Source organism: Elephas maximus, chromosome 1 (assembly GCF_024166365.1).
Source record: "Elephas maximus indicus isolate mEleMax1 chromosome 1, mEleMax1 primary haplotype, whole genome shotgun sequence".
NCBI classification, from domain to species: Eukaryota; Metazoa; Chordata; class Mammalia; order Proboscidea; family Elephantidae; genus Elephas; species Elephas maximus.
Window position 1 is genome coordinate 226554360 of NC_064819.1, and position 17339 is coordinate 226571698.

At 37.8% G+C, this 17339-nt stretch overlaps 1 protein-coding gene across 3 annotated transcripts in view; it reads left to right on the forward strand.

Moving 5' to 3' along the window:
• SCAF8 (SR-related CTD associated factor 8) overlaps positions 1-17339 on the forward strand; it is a 168116-nt gene that overhangs the window by 59538 nt on the left and 91239 nt on the right. For all 3 annotated transcript variants that reach the window (XM_049904397.1, XM_049904389.1, XM_049904391.1), the window contains 5 exons: positions 988-1067; positions 3128-3245; positions 8569-8700; positions 8998-9110; positions 10083-10276. In XM_049904397.1, coding sequence (XP_049760354.1) covers positions 988-1067; positions 3128-3245; positions 8569-8700; positions 8998-9110; positions 10083-10276 — 637 coding nt within the window. The remainder of the gene's footprint in view (positions 1-987; positions 1068-3127; positions 3246-8568; positions 8701-8997; positions 9111-10082; positions 10277-17339) is intronic.

Genomic DNA, 17339 nt, shown 5'->3' on the forward strand with positions numbered 1-17339 from the left:
TATATTACATTTTACCATAGAACTGTTTTAATATCCACTGTGCTGCCTAAGACATTCAAAATTTTTAAAAAGGCTTCTGAAAGAGATTAAGTAGTTCCACTTGAAACTTTTTAAATGTTTTATTTTGACTGAAAGGTAACTTGTCAGCAAAATTACGTATTCACCACTGGGGCAAATGATTATATTCTAAACTTTCTAATGGTGTTTTAATAGATGCTACAAATATGTTAATTATGGTAATTATGCTCAAATGAAAATGGTTTAATATGTAACATCTTAAAGAGAAATTAAAATACCATGATAAATTGAGATTAACTTTAAAAGTTAGTGTTTTTTAAAACGAAAATCTTTTCGTGTGTAATTTACTGTGTGATATCCTAAGTAATCTTGGTTAATTATGGTAATACTACAGTGTTTCCCAGAAGTGTCATCCATATTTTCTCATTTCCACTGCTGTTATTTTCATAGGGAAATAAATATTGATTTATTGGATTATTATTTAGACTTTTTTGCTTTCAGCTTGAAAGTCTAAATTAGCATGACTCTAAATAGCTTGACTACATAAAAAGTCTTTGAGCATTCAGAAGATAACGTAGCATTCTTAGCAGAGAGCTATACTAGGATGACATCTGTTGCTCATGTATGTAGGTGTTTTTAACAAGCTGTGTGACCTGGAAAAGCTATCTGTAATTATGTTCCTCTCTGGTCTTCTATAAAATTGGAGTGTTAGAGTTTATCCTGCTAATTCCATGATTTGTTTTATTAGATAAAGCCGTGTATGTCAAAGTGCATTAAAGAAAAGTAAAGATTCACTCAGATAAAATGTTTTATTCTATCCTAGTATAATATTAAATGATATAAAATATTTATATAAAAAGTGATAGAGATAAATTAATGGGATATCAGTGACATTCATATTAACATTTGTAACTTTCATTTGTGTAACATGCTTTTTAATTTGTCTCTTTTTTTTTTTTTCCCTCTTAGAAGCTGATGGATAGGTTTGATTTTGGAGAAGATTCTGAGCATAGTGAAGAACCCAAAAAGGAAATTCCAGCTTCTCAGCTGTAAGAATTGTATTTTTCTTTATAATCTTATTTTTTCTTTTTTTTAACACTGCATAGGACTTTGCCATCTGAATTGCTAATCTTACTTTGAATAAGTTCGGGGTTGTTATTTTCAGGCTGTTGAGTTCTAACGTTCCAGAAAGGTGAGAGTTGCTATTTTGTTGCCTTAATGTATTTTTTTTTTTTTTTTTTGTGACTCTTCTCAGATCTTTGCAATCAGTTAGGATATATCAAAGTTCTCTATAGGAAAATTGATTAATATTGATAAGTTTAGTTATTTTCTCTGTATCAGGCATTAAGATACATAACTGAATTGTAAGAACATTGGAAATACTAAGAAAGAACGTTGCTTCAATTACCAAAGGCCACTTCTAGGATGTAGGAGAAATTCTAGGACACACCAGACTCATCAGAACTAAGGATTGAGATTGTAGTTTTTTTCTTTTGATAAAATGGATTGTATGTTTTTCTTTAGATGAGTGATTTTTTCCTCTGACAATTCTACAGAACCTTAGATTCTTTGAGGAGGGTCTGTAAAAGGACCAGGGGGGGAGTAGGGTTTTGGAGAATAGGTGGGTGGAAGGTGGAAGAATGAAAGAGGGGTGATGAAGGGAGAGGAGCCTCTGGGATACTTGTTTCTAGCAGATATTATTGGTTTTATTTATTGGGATAATGTGAGATGGTTTTTGATAATGGCATTCCGTTTAATAGAATGAAAAACTAGTATTTTAGGTTATAAATTTTAAAGTTAGTAAGAACTATTTGAGATCATTTAGATAAATTTCCTGAACAGTGTAACAATCTGTTAACAGTCCTGATGTGGTTATTTATCCTGTGTTTTAATGCCTTCTATGACAAGAAGTTAAATAATTGTCATTTTGTATGTTCTTTTTGTTGAACTGAATCCTGTTTCCTTAACTTACTGGTCTAAGTTTTGCTTTCTAAAGCAAGGCAACAGATTAGCTCCTTTTTTTTTTTTTTTTTTTAAGAGGTATGGCCTTTCAGAATTTGAAGCTAGGTATTGTTCTTCCTCTTAGGTTTATTTGGTCCAGATGAAGCATACTCCCCCCTCCCCGCCCCAACTGTTTCAAGACTTCTCACCATCCTGATGGCCGCTTTTGGGATGCCCTCCTTTTTGTTCATGTCTTACCTAAAGTAGACAGCCATAGACATTATCAGGTATGCTAACAAAAATAGTGTTTAGATAGGAAGCCATAATCTAACTATACTGTGGGAAATTGACACCTGGAACTCTCGGTGTCAAGATAAGATATGAACAAAAAAGAGGGCATCTCAAAAGGGGCCGTCAGTATGGTGAGAGGTCTTGAAAAACAGTTGGATAAAAGAAGTGTTCTCTACAAACACATAAACCTAAGAGGAAGAGAGCATATTACTTTATATAATTTTTCTGGCCAGTTACAATAGTAGATTTCATCTGTACTGATTGATAGACCATTTCTCCTACTCTCTAATGGTTAGAGAGGTCCCTGGGTGCTGCAAATGGTTTGTGCTGGACTACTAACCTAAAGGTTGGTGGTTTGAACCCACCCAGCTGCATCACACAAGAAAAGCCTGACATCTGCTTCTGTGAAGAAGATAACAGCCCTGAAAACCCTGGGGAGCAGTTCTACTCTGCAATAAATGTAAAATGTAACAAATATAAAATGTAAGAAATACTCTGTAACAAATGAGGTCTTCAGGCAACGGGTTTAATGATTAGAGAAGGAGTTAAAGTGACAGTATTTAAATACTTCTGTTTTTTGTGTTTGAGATTTTCTTAAAACACTCTAATGTAATAAGCACTAACTTATCTGCTTTTAGTAGCATGAAACAATAATATCAGATCTTCAGCAGAGCACCTCTTAACATGTTTTCTGTATTGGAACACTGTTGAAGAATGTATTTCTATTTTAATTTATTAATCAATGTCCTGAAGTATTCCATTTTTGATGCTAATATATTGAAAAACATTGTAACAGAATATATGTTTTATTGAATTGAAAATTTTTTTCATTGATTAGTGGATTTTAAGATATGTTTTCACCTTTTTTTCTTTTTAGTCCTCATGTTTCAGAGTCTGTGAACAATTCCATTTTTCATCAGTTAGCAGAACAACTTCAGCAGCAAAACCTCGAACATCTTCGACAGCAGCTCCTGGAGCAGCAACAGCCTCAAAAGGTTTCTCACCCCATCTTGTGGTCTTTAGAGTTACTGCTTCTTACAGTCTGTAAATGGGTGTTTTGGTTTTTGTCTTAATAGTGTATTTTCTAATCTGCTTAGTTTTTATCAGCCACTTTATTTAGTGATAGGTCTTCAACCATGTATTATTAGGTAGATCAGTCTTTCCAGAACTTTATAATTTTTTTCTGTCACCAAAACTTGTTCTGGCAACTTTTACAAATTGAGAGCATGGTAGGAATTAATTGCAGCATACTGGGAGTGTGGAACAGAAATCAGAGATGGTATTTCAGAATTTCTACTGAAAACTTCATGTGCTTTGCTCCTTACTCAGTTCCCTATCAAGCAGGGCAATGGTGATTTTGCTGTCGATGATAAACAGACGGCTGCCTTTAATTAAACCACTGCCTTGTGGCAGAAACTTTATTAGGCACATACGGTCTTTATCAGGTAAGTATACGATTCCCATTTTACAGCAGAGAAAATTGAAGCTTTTAGTGAGATTAAATACCTAATAGCTAAAGTATATAGCTAATACCATAATATCATCAGTCTTAAGACACAACATTATTTTATGTATAGCCAAGAATTTAAAAACACTTCCAAGTGAGGTATAACATGCGACTGATGTGTAAGAATCTTACAGATTTCAGGAATGATAAAATGTGAAAAAGTATTGCCCCTTTGAATCAATAAAATATAGTAAATTACAGAGGTAGAATTAAATCTATTATAAAACCTATTTTTTCTCCATATGTGAAGTGCAGGTATAGACTGCTCAGAATAAGAGGGTTAGGAAACCACCTCCCTACATACCCTCCCACTTCTTTCTAATATTCAAAAATTTTGACATTAAAAATTTTTTTAACCCAGTACCACAGACTTTTTTTTTTTTACGCATGAGCACTGTGTTGTTAGCAAATGCTACGTACAAAGATGACTGGAAAAGTATCTGGCCTCCAGTAGCCTCTTCTCTAATGGAGCACATATATTTGTATGAGCTCACTTCAGAATACAGTGATTTCTGTAGTCGAGGTGTGTGTGAAAGACTGAGGGAATACGGAGGACGCGACAGTTCCTTTATATTGAAGGGACAGCAAACTTTAGACACTGATGCGATCACAACTTGTCCTTCTAATGCAGATAGTAAATGTGAAGTGGCTACTAATGATATTTGCTGGCCTGGAACTCATGCCTGGGATTTTGGAAAAGGAATTCCATCGTTTGTTCTGAAGAAATAATTCTGATTGGAGTCAGGATGGGGCCATATTTTATGTCCAGCAAATATATCTGCCTGAGAATTCAGGAACTTGAAGATAATTTTAATAAGTGGCATTAAAAGTTGTAATTCAAAAGAAACATGTTGTCAGTGATAGAGTAATACAAATCACAGAGCCGTTACAGAGGCAAGAGGTAGTAGTGATGTGAGACTTTATCCAAACAACAGATTTGTTCAGCTGTAAGAGACATTTGAATTGTCTTAGTCACAGATTCATTGCAGAAGGTGTAGCAGAAGCAGTAAAATCAAGGTAGTACTTTTGGCGAGGTTCTGATGAACACCGAAGTTATCAAAGTGAAAGTTACTATAAACTTGAGAGGGAGTGATACTGTCTCCAGAATCTCACCTATCAAAAAAAGAGCAGCTTGGGCTTAATTAGTCTATATATTAGTTGCAGAATTTCAGAGCATATAGTAATATCCTTTTGAAAGGTGTAGAAATTTTTTAAAGCGTTGCTTATTAAAAAATAAGTCTGAGGAAGAAAAGGGAGTAGTGAAGAAAACAACAGTTTTCTAATATGTAGTTCACATAGTGAATAAAACCTGTGATAAAGCGGAATGAGAAAGTATATCATCAGAGTGACAGTTCAATTTAATAATCATGTAATTAGCTCTGCCAAACCACCTGTCTTAGTGTATTTAAGGTAGGGTGGAGTATGCAGAAAAATCAGGCATTTCAGCGTGGCTGCTTAGAAGTTGTTGCAGTGTCTTAGATTACAGAGTAGGATTGATAGTGCCACTCTACTCATTGCAGCTCTGACCACACCTGGAGTACCTGTTGAGGTCTAGTCTCCATAATGCTAGAGAACCATTGAAAAACTGGAGCCCTTTGAGAGAAGAATGGCCAGAATTGTGAAGGGACTAGAAATCATGTCATAAGGGGAATGATTTCTATTGTCTTGAGTAAGTTGGAGTTGATGATTTTGATAATTGTTATATCAGAATATTCAGAAGGTGTCAGGAGAGCTATATAGCTCAGAATGACATGCCAATGGTGAAAATGGTAAAACTGGTAAGAAAGGCTTTTAAAAGAACGTTAGGAATAGAGATGTAAAGAAGATTCAGCCACTTAATGGTAAGGAGCTATCAGTGGAATATAAAAAATATATACCTTATTTTACTTCTGAAAGTTTATATACAGGAAAATATAGAAAGAATAGAATTAAACATGATGAGGCTTAAGATGGAGGATTTATTAAGAGTCCTGCATTACTGTAAATGGGTTGATGTCTCAAGTAAATTGTAAGGGTCCTATGACTGTGGGCTTTTAAGACTTTTAAATCAGGGATATTCTGTAGGCATAGCATATGTGGATTTCAATAAGGCATTTGACAAAGCCTTTGCTGTCACTTATACAACCAGAAATAGAGTAGATTTATAGCTGATCAAAGTGTGACAGTTGAGTGATAACTCCAGTCTTGGAAGAAGTCTGCCAGTCGCTGTTGTCTTTGTCTTCTATTTTATTCAGTATTTTTATTCATGCTTTGTATAAAGACGTTGAAAAACTAGGGATGTATTCCAGGATGTAGTCTAGGGTGTATATTAGTGCACCAGGAAAAACAGTTATTTACCACCGGGGTCCCATGGGCCCTCTTAATTTTTTTCTATTTTTAAGTCAACTTACGAATAACTTACAGAGGTGAGACTAAAGGGATGGATAGGCTTTATTAGAAATTTAAATTGAATTTAAGTGTAGCTAACCATTTTGTTATCAGTTAAACTTTGGTGCATAAATTCCAACAGGAGTGCCACTCGGATCATTATCCAGATGTCACCCATTCTTTTAGCAAAACAGAACAGCCCAGGTTCTTCGTGTGGTATACTTTTAGATGAAGTCCTCCTTGTTGAATGCCTATTTGGATGAAAATAACGTACTTCCTGTTTTGTCACACAGTTTTTCACTCATCAGTTCTTGAGCTTGAGAAGCGTATCCAGGGCAGGGCGTGGCCGTCTGAAGCCTCGGCCTGCAGTTTCACTTCCGTGATAGATTTTGTTCCCTGGAGTCTGGAATACAGTTATCTGTTTCTTTACGTTCGTCTTCTGATTTGTCTGATAATGCCTGTGTCCGTTTTCTTTGCTATTATGGGCAAAGATAAAAATCTGAATATTCAGTCTCATTCAGGGAGAACTAAAAACAGACTTAAGAGATGGTGTCTCCAGTCTTTTTTGTACCTTCCTGAAATAGGATGCAGTATTTCTGGCAGTGTAATAAAACTGAGTCACAATGATTTATTTCACTATTGAATCATCCTTCTCAACTATTTAATTGTTTTAGTCTTTTATTTTTTTTTACATAATTGAGAATAGTTGATAAATAATTGAGTAATAATGAAAGAATTTATAGCTTGATGAAATACCGAATTTTCAAGATAGAGGAAAATAAACCTGTATGTCCTGTAACTTAGATTTATTAAAGGGTCCAGTGGATCTAATGCTAATTGCAAGAGAGAATAAGCTTTATCTTATTAAAGTAAATGGTTGGTCTGTTCTTCATAAGAACTCTAAGAAGGAATCCTTTCATGTAGGTAAAATTATTCAAAAAAGAAACTCAAAAATTAAAGTTGGTTGCAGTGGACCCTGATGGTTATACCAAGGGTTAACTCATTAAATGGATAGTTAAAGATGAGAAACAAACAGAATTGGGGTAGATATGAGGCTTAAAGTGAGTGATGAAGTAAGCAATAAATGTATAATGAATATGCGACTACTGAATTATGGCCAAACAATAAAGGCTGAGAGTGAGGTTGAAACTTAGCTTGTTGTATTGCTAAGAATTCTCTTGTACCATTTTAAAGGCTTAAGGCGGTTTAAAATATATTTGTTTGGTGTGCTCTGGAAGACTAAGGTTATTTACTAATTTTTTGACCAGTGTTGTATAAAACCAAACCAAACTCATTGCCACAGAGTTGATTCTGACTGATAGAATAGGCGTTTAACTAATAGCCTGCAGTCGGTCTGATGTTAACTTTAGCTTTAATTTGTTTCCTAAACTTTGCACGTTTTACTTGTCCTTGGGGGACATGTTTCCTCATTAACAAGTTAAGGTACTTGGAACTGTTCTTTAATGCTCTTTTTGCTCCTAATTTTTACGCTGTTGTCATTTTTTCCCCAGTTTTAATGTAGTTAGAGTAATAGTTTTAAATTCCCTTGTGAACATTTCACTGTCCCAATTAGTTAGATGCATTCAAACATGAAAGAAGTCCTGGTCTTGCATTGAAGTTGTTTTATTATGGAGATACATAAAATATTCAATTTTAATACATGTTTAATGATCTTGTTGCAGAAGAACACCCGGCATAAAGCAGCGACTGTATACTGCCGTGTTGGTTATTCTCATAGAATGTAAAGGGAAAGAAGTGATAGATACCAGATCAAAGCAGCGACTATGTACTGCCCTGTTGGTTATTCTCATAGAACATAAAGTGAAAGAAATAATAGATATCACATTGTAGCTAGGCTAATTTTACCTTCATAAAGAGGACATCTCTTAGTTGAAACAAACTATTAAGAAAGTTGAGAACTGTTCTGCTAGAACAGTGAGCTTTGTTTTGCTTCTATATGTGTAATATGTGACTTTAATTTTTTAATATAAAATACTTAATTGAACTTTCATTTATAGCATTTATAACATTTTTATTAATGCTAATTGCCAATGCAATTCTAGATTCCTTTAACCGAGTGCTATTTTATATCATTCATGATACAATCTTTTTATTAATTCTTGAGATGTATTTTCCACAGTTAAAATTTTTTTGAAGATCTGCTGATTCTTACACTTCTGCTTCAGTATTCCAGCGCCCACTCCTTTTTATGCAGGCATTCTGTGCTTTTAAGTAAACATGAATTTATACAAAAGTGTGATTTTAGATTGATTACCTCATCAAAGACTTAACATGGGATTTCTTTATGGATTGGGCTTTTTAAAAAATTTAATCGTGATGTTTGCTGGGTCACAATTGAACAAACAAGAGCTGTGTTTAAATTTTAATTTGTGATAAGATTAACCATTTCCTCATGTTTGTGTGTTTGCATCTTCTCTCAATAGGCAACCCCTCAGGATAGTCAGGAGGGAACATTTGGGTCAGAGCATTCAGCGTCTCCGTCACAAGGGAGCAGCCAACAGCATTTTCTTGAACCTGAGGCAAATTTGGATGATTCCATAGATATCCAGCAACAGGTAAAAGAAAATGCTTTTCTGGGTCATAAATTGCTAAAATTAAGTAGAGAAAACATTTTAAAATACTGTGTAATGATAATGATAGCGTCCTAAATACTTTTTTCCACATTTAAGTGTCTTTTCTTTGACCATTATACCTATTAGTCATTAATGTTTGGTGGATATTTTTTAAGAGTTATTGTCAATAATACTGAATCTCAATTAGGAGTGGATATTTTTTAAGAGTTATTGTCAATAATACTGAATCTCAATTAGGCTTTTTGTTTGCTTTTTTTTTTTTTTTTTTTGCCTTTTAAGGATATGGATATAGATGAAGGGCAAGATGTGGTAGAAGAAGAGATCTTTGAGCAAGAAGCAAAGAAAGTGGCCGTTCGCTCGAGATCAAGAACACGTTCACGATCTCGTTCAAGGTTCTATAATAATGTTTAATAATAGCTGTGTGTGTGAATCTTTAAAATGTCAAGTTTGTTTCTTTGCATCAGGAGTAAGGGAAATACTATTTTTCTTAGGATAACTCCTTTTCTTTTTACATTCTTAGAAGGAAATAACTCACTGTTTAAAAACAAAACCACCTTAGTTTGAATACATCTATGGCTGTTTATTTCAAGAATATACAAAGAACAGCATTCATATCATGAGACTGGGATTTTATATTCTTCCTGATTTTAGTGAATGATAAAAAAAAAAAAATTTTTTTTTTTTTTAAATGATGATACGGAGCTTAGGATATTATTGCCGCCAGAACACTAGTTATCAATCAACCTGTAGAGGGACACTGTTAGAAATTCAGGTTGTCCTTCTCATATTTCATTTCATTTCATAGTAATAACAGAAATAGGCAAAGGAGAAACAGCATTTCTGTATCCTCTTACATTGTGAAGCCAAACACCTTAAAATTTTACAAGTTAGAAACTACTGAGTGAATTTGTATAGCGAGTGCCCTAGTACTCTGTGGAAATATTCTGTTTTCTAATTTTAATAAGTGGCATCTTTTTCACCTATAGAGTCTCTTCATTTTCTTCAGTCTTTCGTTCTTGTTCTTTTTGACTCTCTGAAAAAAGTTGGAAGACACTAAGAGAAAGTGGGGCCCTTTCAAGTATCTCATTCTCCCCTTCTTTCTTTTGGTTGTGAATAATCACCCAGATTCAGTAAGAGTTACTGCACGCAGTCATTTATGACTCATGTCGACCTAGGCAGTACATAGATTTGAGAAAATGCATGTTTGATACTTGAGAATACTTCAGATTTTTTTTGTAGAGGTATCTGAATTTAAGACAACCATTTTTTTGTTTTTTTTTTTTTTTCCTCTCAGCTAGGAGTGAGAAACTTGACAGAAGGATAACATTCTCAGTAGAAGTAAAATAATATATTTTTTTTGGTAGATCACCAAGAAAACGGAGGTCTAGGTCACGGTCTGGTTCTCGAAAACGCAAACACAGAAAGCGATCACGCTCCCGCTCAAGAGAGAGAAAGAGGAAATCATCACGTTCATATTCAAGTGAAAGGAGAGCTAGAGAAAGGGAGAAAGAACGACAGAAGAAGGGCTTACCTCCAATTAGATCTAAAACATTAAGTGGTAAGTAATATACTTTTACAGATCTCTATGATTTAAACAAATAGAAAATGTTTTTTCTGCTGCAGATGCCCTCAACCTCATTTTCAGATTAAGAAGCTGAATAGTGGTTTGATACATGAATAATTTTATCCTTGGTGTTTATACTGTGATGGAGGAAAGAAGAAAAAGGAAGAGTATTCTAATATATAGATTTTATTCAAATACTGAAGTTACTGAGAATTGATTTTTTTTTTTTTTTTTTAAGGCAAGTTAGGAAGCATTAAGACTTAACTAAAGGTTTAAAGTGGACCAAGCTAAGGCCCACACAATGGCAGCAGTGACTCCTGTCTATAACCACCAGGTCTATAAGTGTAATTATTATACAAAGCATATACTTTTTTTTTTATAACATCTGAAGCAAATTACAAACCTATTGGGTCAGTAGTACTGGAGGAGAAATTCCTATTGTACAAACTTTTTTCCCTTTATATGTGTTACAGATTGAGTTGTGTCACCCAAAAATGTCTGTCAGCTTGGCTAGACCATGATCCCCAGTATTATGTGATTGTCCACCATTTTGTCATCTGATGTGCTTTTTCTACATGTTGTAAATCCTGCCTGTGTGATGTTAACGGATACAGTGCTGGGTATGTTCACTTGTCTATGCCAAGAAATTTGGAAGACAGCTTCCCGGCCAACTGACTGGAAGAGGTCCATATTTATGCCTATTCCCAAGAATGGTGATCCAACTGAATGTGGAAATTATCAAAAAATATCATTAATACCACACACAAGCAAAATTTTGCTGAAGATCATTCAAAAGTGGCTGCAGCAGTATAGCAACAAGGAACTGCCAGAAATTCAGACCGGATTCAGAAGAGGATTTGGAACCAGTGATATCATTGCTGATGTCAGATGGATCTTGGCTGAAATCAGGGAATACCAGAAGGGTGTTCACATATGTTTTATTGACTGTGCAAAGGCATTCGACTGTGTGGATCATAACAAATTACGGATAACGTTGGAAGAATGGGAATTCCAGACCACTTAATTGTGCTCATGAGGGACCTGTACGTAGATCAAGAGGCAGTTGTTCAGACAGAACAAGGGAATACTGATTGGTTTAAAGTCAGGAAAGGTGTGTGTCAGGGTTGTATCCTTTCACCATACCTATTCATTCTGTATGCTGAGCAAATAATCCGAGAAGGTGGACTATATGAAGTAGAACGGCATCAGGATTGGAGGAAGACTCATTAACAGCCTCTGCTGTGCAGATGACACAGCCTTGCTTGCTGAAAGTGAAGAGGACTTGAAGCATTTACTGATGAAGATCAAAGACCACAACCTTCAGTGTGGATTACACCTCAACGTAAACAAAAATTTTCACAGCTGGACCAATAAGCAACATCATGATAAACAGAAAAGATTGAAGTTGTCAAGGACTTCGTTTTACTTGGATCCACAATCAACAGCCATGGAAGCAGCAGTCAAGAAATCAAAAGATGCTTTGCATTGGGCAAATCTGCTGCAAAAAACCTCTTTAAAGTGTTGAAAAGCAAAGATGTCACCTTGAAGCCTAGGGTGAGCCTGACCCAAGCCATGGTATTTTCAGTCGCATCACATGCATGTGAAAGCTGGACGGTGAATAAGGAAGACTGAAGAAGAATTGACACCTTTGAATCGTGGCGCTGGCGAAGAATATTGAATATATGATGGACTGCCTAAAGAATGCTCAAGTCTGTCTCGGAGGAAGTATAACGAGAATGCTGCTTGGAAGCAGGGGTGGCGAGACTGCATCTTACATCCTTTGGACATATTGTCAGGAGGGATCAGTCCCTGGAGAAGGACAGCACGCTTGGTAAAGTAGAGAGTCAGAGGAAAAGAGGAAGACCCTGAATGAAATGAATTGACACAGCGGCTGCAACAGCGGGCTCAAGCATAACAATGATTGTAAGGATGGTGTGGGACCGGGCAGTGTTTTGTTCTTTTGTGCGTAGGGTTGCTGTGAGTTGGATTCAACTCGATGGTGCCCAACAAAAAAAACATGATGTTAAAGAGGCAGGATTAGAGGCAGCCGTGTTAATGAGGCAGGCCTCAATTTACCAGATTAGGTTGTGTCTTAAATCAATCTCTTGAGATATAAAAGAGAGAAGTGAGCAGAGGAACATTGGGACCTCATACAACCAAGAAATAAGAGCCAGAAGAATAGCGTGTCCTTTGGACCTAGGGTTCCTGTGCTGAGAAGCTCCTGGACCAGGGAAGATCGATGACAAGGACCTTCCCCCAGAGCCAACGGAGAGAGAAAGCCTTCCCTTGCAGCTGGCACCCTGAATTTGGACTTCTAGCCTACTAGACTATGAGAGAATAGATTTTTCTTTGTTAAAGCCATCCGCTTGTCATATTTTTGTTATAGCAGCACTAGTTTACTAAGACAATTTAGTACCAAGAGAGCAGGGTGCTGCTCTAACAGATACTTAAAATGTGGAAGTGGTTTTGAAATTGTGAATGAATAGAGGCTGGAAGAGTTTGAAAGTGCCTAATAGTAGAAGCCTGGATTGCCTTGAAAAGACTGTTAGTGGAATTCTGGGCATCAAAGACAACTCTGATGAGGACCCAGAAGGAAGTGAGAAGAGCTGTCACACTACAGATGGTGCAGACGGCAAGAGGCAGCAGCAGAGAAGCGGAAGCAACAGAATCAGGAAACTGGTGCGAGATAGCGCTGGAGCCAACCCACGGAGCAAGAGAGCTGAATGTTTCTGCACAGGAGCCTTCCTGGCGGAGTGGTGTGCCTCCAAGCACTCATCCGTGGAGCTAGGCTTGCCAACCCACAGAGCAAGAGAGCTTAGTGCCTTCTGGTGGAAGTTTACTGGTGGAGTGGGGTGCCTCCAGGCACTTAGAGCTTTGGAATAGTTGCCCCAGCAGGGTAGGCGCAGGTGGAGAGGCCTGAAGGGCCAATAGTCCTGAGGGGCCAAGAGGCCAAAGAAGCAGGAGGCAGAAGCTGAAGAGATAAGGAATACAGGACACAGAGTTGTCTCAATCTCAAAGGGTGAAGTCACCACTCAGATGGACTTGGAGAATAAGGCTGCCTTAAGTCCAAGGGAACAGAGTTGTGATTCCAGTGGGCCTGGAAGTTGAGCTGAAACCCAGGGTTGAGGGGCCTCCACTTGGAATCTGGAGAGTGTGACCATTACCTAGCATCTGGAGGGCAGAGCCATTATCTAAATGGTCTCAGAGAACAGATGATTATTTTCAAGCCTTGAAGGGCTAATGTAGTGTGTTCCGCTGACTTGCTTGGTGCCTGTTATCCCTTCTTTCCCTCCAATTTCTAACATTTATAATGGATATGTCTAGCTTGTGCCTGTCCCACCATTGTACTTTGATAGCAGATAATTTGTATTCTCAATTTCACAGATGAAGAGAAATTTTTGGATTTTGGACTTGATTTTAAGACTCTTGGCTATGATGTGACGAGGTGAATATATTTTATGTGTTGCAAGGACATGAATTTTGGGGGGACTAAAGGGTGGAATGTTATGGATTGTCAAATTGCTAAGCCGTGATTCCTGGTATTGCTTGATTGTCCACTACTTTGTCACCTGATGTGATTTTCCTATGTGTTGTAAATTCTTACCTCTATGATGTTAATGAGGCAGGATTAGAGGCAGTTAATGTTAATGAGGCAGGATTAGGTTGTGTCTTTAGTCAGTCTCTTTTGAGATATAAAAAAAAGAAGCAGAGACATGAGGACCTCATACCACCAAGAAACAAGAGTCAGGAGAGTAGCATGTCCTTTGGCCCCTGGGGTCCATGCACTGAAAAGCTCCTTGACTGGGAAGGTTGATGACAAGGACCTTCCCCCACAGCCAACAGAGAGAGAAGGCCTTCCCCTGGAACTAGCACCCTGAATTCGGACTTCTAGTCTACTGGACTGTGAGAGAATAAACTTTTCATAGTTAAAGCGATCCACTTGTGGTATTTCTGCTGTAGCAGCCCTAGATTACTAAGGCAATATGTCAATTTCTAATGTATGATTAGAAACAAATTTGGTACTGGTAGGGATTTGTGTTGGTAGGAGGAATCTTTTGATAGGAATGGGAGGTACTGTGAAATGAGTTATAATTAGAGGATCCTTGGTGGGCTGTGACTTTAAAGGGAACTAACAGACTACAAATGGAAAAGAAACACATAAAATGGAGCAAGTTATGATTTTTTCTTAATAGCTCAGTATTGATCACGTTATCTGATATCTGAAGGTCTCCTAATCAATTCTTTCTGCCAGGGAGGTGTATAAAAAAGGTATAACTTCTCCTCAAATTTTCTGAGAAGCCAGGCCTACAATCAACAGGGTCACCCATCTTTTTACTAGGTCCTGGCAATTTAAGGAGGCTGTGGTTATCTTGCCAGAACCTTCTCTGATTACGGGATTCAGCTTTAATAATACTGATATTCCTAGCTCTAGAAGTTTCTGTTTGTCAATTAGGGTAGGGACCAGATACATACATTTTAGTGGCTAGTTGAGATAGAAATAACGTCAAAGGTCTTGAGGTGGATTAATTACTTTTGTGTGTGGCCTTTCTAGCCATGGTTTTTAACTCGCACCGGTGATTGTGTGATAGGGTAATTGTGGCCTACGAAGGGGATTGGCTAGTTTTGCCTTAAAAGAGAGCCAATTCTGGGAGGGAGGCCCCCCCCACACCATCAATTAGGGAGAGACCTGGCAGCAAGAGATGGTAGGGAGGGCTTCCTGGCCCACGGGGAAAGAAAGCCGAGTGCCTTTGGACAGAGACTGAGGGCCAGGGAGAGCCATGCCTGTGAGCACAGCTGGGGAGAGGTTGTCCTGATTAAAGAACTGCATTCTGCGTGTTCTTGAGCCTGAATTGTAACTGTTCCTTTCCTAGTAAACCCCACAATTGTGAGGATGATCTGTGAGTTTTCTGTGGCCATTGCGATGAGTTATTGAACCCAGCAGAGAAGTAGAGAGTGCTGTGGGAGAGATAGTTGGAGTCAGAGTTGGTAAAGATGGAGAGAGGAGAGGGATGTCTGACCCCTGCCTGGTAGGAATCAGCCTTGGGCTGTTGATCTTGGTTTTCCTTCCCCCTTGTGGGGTTGGAGGAGGTCAGACACTGACCCCCTAGCCATTTTTACAGATCTGACCATAAAATGACTAGTATGCCCCCTCCCATGAGTACCATTAGGACTTGGAGAATCACGAATTCATTCACCAATTTTAGGATAGGGTTTTTACATGAAATTTCTCTCCTTGGATTCCTCACCTAACTTGTCATTGCTGCCACCATTTACATGGTTATTGACCATGGAGTTTACTTTCTATTACTGTTTTATTTGTATGGGTAATGCAGTAAAAAAGAAAATTTAGAGAGTACATAAGAAAGTACAGTGAAAAGTATGCCTCAGTTTCTAACTCAAAACTCTGTACGCTTACTTAGAAGCAATACCAATTTTATATGCTCAGTATTTCCTCCCAGCCCTCCACTCCTTTTAAACAAGTATAGTTGTGCTTCCTACCATTGGTCCTTAGCATGGGTTTTAGGACATATAAGTATTCATGAATAGTCCAGTGGATATGAAACAGCAGTAGCATTCTAGGAATCAAGTATCCTCTCCCGATGGAATGGGCAAGAACCAGTCTTGCTTTTGGGGGTGGGGAGGAATTAAAGTGTTCCTGGGGAAAATTTGTAAAGTGTCAGCATTGATGAGTACTTAGTTATGTTTAGAGCAGGGTGAAAGAAAGCTGCAGGGATAGGATACCTGGAGGTTAAAAAGGTTTACAAGTGTGTGGTCTCCTTAGTGCTGGCATTCCAATAGTCAGCCGGAAGTCTGCTGGTTTGAAAGCAGATTGTTAGACAAAATTAAGGAAGAATGGACAGAAAACTCAAACTCAGTTATCTTTTAAACAGCCAGTTAAAAAAAGAGATACAAAAAATAATATAGAGTAGATTTCCAGCCATGATGGAGTAACTGGTATTGGATTTTCTCTCCCACTGTGAACAATTAGAAAATAATACAAAACATATGGGAAAAACTCTTTCCGGACACTGGACAGCTAGGCAGTGCAATTTGCTGTCCCCTATTTTTTTTTTTTTTAAGTGAAGGGATTAAAAAAAAAAAAAGCACTCTTATCCCTGGGTGGCGCACATAGTTAAGTGCTCAAATACTAGATAAAAGGCTGGCAGTCAAACCCATCCAGAGGTGCCTTGGAAGACAGGCCTCGGGACCTGTTTCCGAAAGGTCATAGCCTTGAAATCCTGTGGAGCAGTTTACTCTGCCCACATGGCGTCACCATGAGTCGGAATCAACTCCTCAGCAGCAAACAACGACAAATTATCACCCTTGGTGTTTTGTTTGGAGGTTCTTTCTGCACCACGGTTTGGAATGATAGCCCACATGGATCATGGGGACGGCACTCAGTGAGACTGAGGCAACTGCAGCATGTGGGGCAGAGTGATGAAAAAGGAGGAGCCTATTCAGTCAGAGAGCTCCAGAAATCTGCTTTGGTCCCATGAAAGTACCCATGTTCGAATTACTGGAACCTATAAATATGTTCCATTACATGGTAAAAGGGACTTTGCAGATGTGATTAAAGCTCTTGAGATGGGGAGATTGTTCAGGAGGGCCCAAGGACAAGGGTCCTTATTATAATAAGAGGAAGGCAAGAGAGTCAGAAAAGGTGATGTGACAGTGAAACCAGAGAGATTGGAGAATGTTACGCTAGGGCTTTGAAAATTGAGGATTGTGTCACAGCCAGTAAACGTAGGTGGCTTTTGGAAGCTTGAAAAGCTAGGGAAACGAATTCTTCCTGGAGCCTCCAGAAGGAAATGCAGCCGTGCTGACCTATTTTATTTTAGGCCTCTGGGACTGCAAAAGAATAAACTGGTATTGTTTTAAGCGACTAATTTTGTGGTAACTTACTACAGCAGGAATTGGAAACTAATGCAGGACTCCCTTGAGACTTTGGCTAAATATTAAGCTATGGATGCAGAGTGAGACTCCAGGAGGCAGGGAAGGAACAATTACTAGGGATCTATAAGCTAGATGAAAAATTCCTAAAACTTGGCACAGCTCT